The 6549-nt window shown below is 48.8% G+C and overlaps 1 protein-coding gene across 1 annotated transcript; it reads left to right on the top strand.

The window, feature by feature from the left end:
* Window positions 1-5124: 5124 nt before the first annotated feature.
* Window positions 5125-6049, top strand: LOC147978562 (putative E3 ubiquitin-protein ligase SINA-like 6). The gene is made up of 2 exons (XM_087514798.1): window positions 5125-5259; window positions 5342-6049. Exons 1-2 carry the CDS (start codon window positions 5125-5127, stop codon window positions 6047-6049), a joined length of 843 nt encoding a protein of 280 aa, XP_087370924.1.
* The last annotated feature ends 500 nt before the right edge of the window (window positions 6050-6549 follow it).

Raw genomic sequence — 6549 nt, 5'->3', positions numbered from 1 at the left:
CTCAAATTATCGAAACAAGAGGGGTTAGTTTGAGCTAGTTTGCTCTAACCCAGCTAAAAAAACTAGCCCGGTGGAGAGGTTCTAATTGGGTTAGTTATCCTCGGGCCCACTAGAAGAGAACTAAAAAAATCTCCCCTGCCCGCACGAGGTCGCTCCCCCCCACCTATCACACGACTCCTCTCTGTTCCCCATAGGGTCGCTCGCCCTCTCTCTCCTCCGGCCGCCCTCTCCTTCTGGCCTCCGCCGCCCTACTCCGGCCGCCCTCTCCCTCCGGCCTTCGAAGGTCGCCCCGCTCCCCCTTCACCAGTCGTTTTTCTCCCTCTTTCGTGCGCGGTGGCGGCGCATCTAACAGGGAGGTCGCGAGAGGGGTGAGTTTGTTCGTTCCTTCTCTGTCTCACGACCATATCAGTGATCTTGCTTGCTCTAGCGCTAACTCTGATTTGGAAAAGTAGATCCCGATCAAACATGGTATAGATTTGTGGTGCGCGCATGGAATTGTTTGATGCTGCTTGAGGAGGTAATAAATCTTTCTAGAGGCCCAAAGATTCAGGTCACCTTTCTAGGTATTTCAATTTCAGGCTTGCATTATTTCTAGAGGCCCAAAGATTCAGTTCGCCTTTCTAGGTATTTCAATTTCAGGCTTGCATTATTTCTAGAGGCCCAAAGATTCAGTTCACCTTTCTAGGTATTTCAATTTCAGGCTTGCGTTATTTCTAGAGGCCCAAAGATTCAGTTCACCTTTCTAGGTATTTCAGTTTCAGGCTTGCATTATTTCTAGAGGCCCAAAGATTCAGTTCACCTTTCTAGGTATTTTAGTTACAGGCTTGCATTATTTCTAGAGGCCCAAAGATTAAGTTCCCAGTCGGCGGCAAGCGGCCCTGCTACCCATGTCGGTGTCGACCTCAACTCGCAAGGGCCGGCGTCAGAGGGGTTCCCGAGGCATGGGCTCTACAGAGCCTTCCTCGAGAGCGATAATGGAGAGCTCCTCCCTCGGTGCGTTAGGGGCTCCGGGCTCCCTCCCTATCGTGAATGACTTCCGTGATGAGTTAGCTCATTCTTTGTTTCATGAAGTGTTTTTTTATTTTGTGAAGCTTGATTGTCGACTTGTATGTTTAAGTGGGATATCTCATTTGTATGGACAAAGTAAAAATTATCATGTTTTGCATGCTTGATTTGTATAGATGGTTCGTTTATGTCAATTGTGAGCGGGAGGAGGCCATAGAAGAGCCGGCCACACCAAGAGGGTGCTTGGATCCAAGGGACTTATTTTAGTCTGACTAAAAATAGTCTCTTTAAGAGGCTAAAAGTTCCAAGCACCCCTGACTAAAGAGGGGCTAAAACTAGTCTTGAGACTAAAAACATTTAGTTAGGGGTACCCCTACTAAAATGTGGATTAGTCATCTCTCTCCTCATTTAACTCCTCTCCTTTAACACAGGCGAGTTCTGGATTGGAGGGTTTGGAGGATAATAAATGCTCATTAACTCGATTTTAGTCTCTTTAGTATTTGGATCCAAGCATGGGTGAGGCTAGCAAGTTTTAGTCTCACTACTTTTAGTCATGGAACTAAAACGTATCCATGCACCCTCCAAATCCGGCAGGAAATAGGGTCCAAAGTAGTCAAATGATTGAGATAGAGCATTTATTTTCAATCTAACCCTGCCATCCATACACCTCTTTGGTTTAGAGTTAGTTCAGGGTTAGAATCTAACTCTAACCTCTAACTGAGTTAGAGTTCTCCTCGTCTTGGTTCATCGCCATCATACTTTCCCCATTCCTGTGTTTTCAATATCCTGCGAATCAAAGAGGCCCTTTTTTTGCCGAAAAAATCAAAGAGGCCCTTAGACTGGTTTCGGTCCGATCATTTTTTATAAACGTGTTATGTCCAAAATTTAATGAACGTGCTCCGGTTTCCACGAAAATAATCCGGTTTCATGTAGTAATTCATTCATTTATTTATTCTTCTGCGGGGGGTTTGCATGAAATTCGTGAGGTCTGAAATGTAAAGTACCCCGGCATATGCTCCGAGTCGTGCATGCACTACGACCCAGATGCTCTATGTCCCACATGTCGGCAAATGGGAGCACGTGGAAATAGCCTAGGAGTACATATAGGAGGATAAATGCGTGAAATAATATGTACTGTGAAGCGTAGCCGCGGTTCGAAAAGGAGACCTAAAGTGATGATAGCTATAGGTCGCACGCACCCAACTAGTGGTACTAGACATACGACTAATTTTTCCCTCAAAAAAGAAAAAAAGAGGCACGAGTGCTCAGTACTCCTATTCTATAAACACGAGTCCCATCTGACAACAGCGTCCGTGCTACAGCTAGCTCTCCTCCCTCGTTTCTCTCTTCTAATTCTAAACTCGGCCGACGCTCGGTGGGCGGGGTGGGTTTGCTCAAATGTGGCCCCACCTCATAGTGAAAACGTTACGACTGGAATAAAAATGCCATATGCTCCCTCCGTTCATAAATATAAGCCTTTTTAGATACTATTTCAAATGGAATACAGCATACAGATGTATGTAGACATAGTTTAGAGTGTAGATTCACTCATTTTTCTCCGTATGTAGTAGTCACTTGCTGGAATCTTTACAAAGACTTATATTTGGGAACAAAGGGAGTACTATACTAATAAAACATTAAGGCCATGAGGCGATGCAGTGCTGGTTACAGGAGGCAAGAAGAAGAGATGCATCCATCGACGATGTCCACCTCCTCGACTCAGGGCGTCGGCCCACCGAACGACGCCTAAGTAGCAGCGACTTTCGTGGCCAGGTCGACATGCTTCTGAACAATGGCGTCCAAAGATTCCAGCCGCTGGAAGAAGGCCAACGTCTTTCTATCCTCGCTTGCCTTGTAGTGGCCTATGTGGACGATTTCCTCGTAGACGTGGATGTGCAGGTCGACGGTTTCTTGCATGGCGAGGCGCTGCGCGGCGAGCGCGGCCTCGAGGTGCACATTCTTCGTCGCGACCTCCGGCACCTGCAGGGCCACTAGGGCTTGAAAGAGTTCGTCACCATGGAGGCCGATGAGGGTGGCAGGCAATGAGGAGCCTGGGCGCGCGGGCTGGAGCAGTACAGCAAGCTCGTCCGCGTGCTTCTTGACGGCGGTGAACTTGCGGATGGAGTTGACCATCATGTCGTCCATGCGAGAGGCGAAGTCGGCGTTGGTGAGGGCTATGATGCCTGCGGTCTCTAGCACCGTCTGGAAACGCTGCGCGGTGCGGGGCCGCAGACCGGCGCCTTGGATGATTTGGCACAGCCGACTGCCGCTCGCGTCCATCGCCTCCATAGGTGCTTGTGGCTTCTGGTAACTTGGTCTTGGATTGGAGTGAGCAGTGTTGCGCAGAGACTTGGGAGTCGATGGATTGGAGTGGTGGGGCGCCTTTATTATATGAGAGTCCAAACTCTGTTGCATCACATCGTGCTGGCTCTATTCTGCTTCTCCAATTAATTCCCTCTGCAAGGAATTGAGGATGCATCATTGACTGTTCAACGTCTCAGGAACCGCTACCCTCTCCCTCCTTGGCATTCAAGCACCTATGGACCCGTCGACGACGAGGTGCCTATGGTGACTTCGTAAATTTCAAGATGATAGTGCCATGCGTGTGTGCGTTCATAGGGGTGAGTGTATGCGCGTGTATATGAGCTCTTGCGTCTATACTGTGTAAAAAACGTAAATGCGTGTCAAAAAGAGACTAGTCAGTATACTCAATATTGTGCACCTCAGAGAGGAAAACGATAGAACTAGTATGTATTTATTGACGGTGCAAATTCACTCATTTTGCTCCATATGTACTCCGTCTCGGTGTAGTCTAGTCACTTGTTGAAATCTCTAGAAGGGCAAATACTCCTTTCTGGTTTACAGGGCTATACTAGCAAGTAGTTGTACGTACTAGCAGTACAATATTGGGCTCACATAGCAATTTTGTCTCATGCAAGAGCCTGGCTATATGCCTGCTCCAACGTTCGCAATTGCAACATTCAGTTTGCGCTTGGCTCTTCACCTCTTCGAGAAGACGAACAATGATGTTACTACTACTGCTTCTATAGTGTCGAATCCACTGCTGCATGTCCGTCCACCGCGAGCGGGACGGATAGCTTGTTGTAGAAGTACTACTAAGTAAAATCCTGTCCTCGTTTGCGAGCAACCGCGCGCATGGGTGAGGGAGAAGGCGTGTAGTGAAATCAAGCTTCTCCTCGTTGTACGAGTTGACGCGACACATCATAGCACTGGCCCCACATGCTTGCCTCTAAACTTGGCTGAAAGACCCGCAGTGTACAATATATTTGCTGCAACCTCTAACATTTACCCACCACAAATTAAAATATATGTGGCCGTATGCATCGTTCTGATGTAGAGGCCGAGGAGTCCCCCCTTTTCGAAGAAAAAACAAATTAAAATATATATTCCTGTCTTGACCAGATGAGCGTGCAAACTACAATCACCAGGGTGTCAGGTAGGGCCAGAAGACTATTTTAATTTTTTTTTAAAAACTTCGAGACGGCCACATAACATGGAGCCGACCCCAATGATTTTAAGCTTACAGGCACGGTACACACTATCCTAGACTACTCTACACATGAAACTGCCACACGAGCATCCGGGCTGCGCTTGGCTCTTCGCCTCTTCGGGAAGTCGAACAATGATGGAGTACTACTGCACTGGAGGAGTACTACAGTACGCTTCTGGCCATCTAACACCGATTGAACTGCTGCATGTCCACCGCGTGCGGGAGGGAGAGCGTGTAGCGAAAGCTTCTCCTAGTCTTGCCAGTCACCACGCTCATGGGCGAGGGAGGGACGCTCCTGCCTTTGCGTGTATGACAGGTGGGCCCGACAGGTGTGTGGCCAACCGGTCATACAACCAAAGGCAGGTGCAGTTAAGTCGGCGAGGGAGAGGATAATCAAACTTCTCGTTGATGTACGAGTTGACACGACACATCAAAGCATGGCACTCGATATATTTCAATAATTTGCGTTTACCAATGCATTAATTACAACGCATGCATGCATGCCGTGACTCTCCTTTTGATACTTGCATGTGTTGATTTAATGCACCTTGAAGTAGTATAAAATATGTGACGGTAAAGCTTTGTAATACCCCGGCCCAAGTCGAGAGATGGTTGTGCACGAGGAGGGCGAGATCATGCAGACCGAACAGGACCCGACGATGGAGCTCTCTAAGGTCTCGATGGACCTCACCGTGCTCCACTGCCCCTTGTGCCTCCGCCCCTTGACGCCTCTAGTGTATGAGGTTTGAATACACCTCGTCCATTCGGCTGATTGAGCAAGGTGCAGGTTTCTTGATTGATGTGTTGTTCGATTGATTTCTGCAGTGCAAGGGAGGGCACCTGGCCTGCGCGGACTGCCGCGTCGAGCGCCCCGGGAACCAGCGGCAGTGCCAGAAGTGCAAGCGCGGCGGTGGCTTCAACGTGCGGAACACGGCGGTGGAATCCGTCCTTTCGTCGGTGAGGGTGGAGTGCCCGCACGATGGCTGTGGGCTCTACGTCACTTACCACAAGCTCGCCGATCACCAAAGCGTGTGTCCGCTCGCGCCTAGCAAATGCCCCATGCCCGTCTGCGGCTACGAAGGCCCGCCGCCGGCGCTCTACCACCACATCAGCACCGCGCATCCCATGCCCGTGCACAGGATCCAGTACGGCAAGGTGCTCCAGCTGCAAGTGCCATTGTCGGAGACACGGCTCTTGCTGTTCAAGGAGGAGGACTGCTGCGCATTTTTCTTGGTCGGCGGCGTGCTCGACATCGGCGCGCCTATCGTCATGTCGGTCGTCTGCATCAGAGCGGGGGCGTCCCCACTGCCGCACTACGTGGGCAAGCTGTTGGCGAACGGCCCGCCGGGGGAGCCCAAAGGCACGACCGATGCCGTCAAGGTGGAAATGGAGGTGACAAGCAGCAAGGATCCCGACGACGTCGACGTGCAGGAGCTGACCTTCTTGACAGTTCCGCCCAAGCTGCTGGCCGGGGCTAAGCTTGTGTCCCTCCACATTCAGATTGACAAGCTCATGTCCCAAATGATTCTATAGTGCCTTCTATTTATCTTAGTAATATGCTAATATAGGGATTACCTTGGTCTACTTTAGCCTAAGAAATGGTGGGTTTTGGTGGCGATAAAAAATTATGTTTATCAATGCATTAATTGCAATGCATGCATGCATAAAGTACATGCATTGGTCAATTTTCTCTTAATACCTGCATGCAATGATTTAATGCACCTTGGAATCTGAACATGTGTTGGGGAACAACCAAATTGAGCCTTATAAAATGGAAAAACTAAAATTTTGAGATAAGCCCTATAAAACCGGAAAGGAGAGAGTAGAAAAAGAAGTACTCCATCCGGGAATAGTGCCGCACTTCAAAACTTGAACCGTCAATAAATTTTGAGCTTGCGTCTTGTCACATTCCAAATTACTCCATACTATATTGAATTGCAAACCTGTTCACACCGATCACAACCTAAACGGTTTCCCACTTAGGAGCGTATTAGTACTCGGTTATAAATACTAGTATTCCAAGATGACTGCAC

The sequence above is a fragment of the Triticum urartu genome, chromosome 3A, assembly GCF_056163025.1.
Source record: "Triticum urartu cultivar PI428250 chromosome 3A, HENAU_Tu73, whole genome shotgun sequence".
Classification (NCBI taxonomy): domain Eukaryota; kingdom Viridiplantae; phylum Streptophyta; class Magnoliopsida; order Poales; family Poaceae; genus Triticum; species Triticum urartu.
The sequence above is the reverse complement of the archived record's forward strand: the minus strand, read 5'-3'. Positions and strand labels throughout refer to the sequence as shown.

Excerpts from the sequence above, each read along its gene's own strand:
- LOC147978562 (XM_087514798.1), top strand. The coding sequence starts at position 5,125 with ATGGTTGTGCACGAGGAGGGCGAGATCATGCAGACCGAACAGGACCCG. Across the intron at positions 5,260-5,341 it reads TGACGCCTCTAGTGTATGAG|TGCAAGGGAGGGCACCTGGC; the intron begins GTTTGAATACAC and ends TGATTTCTGCAG.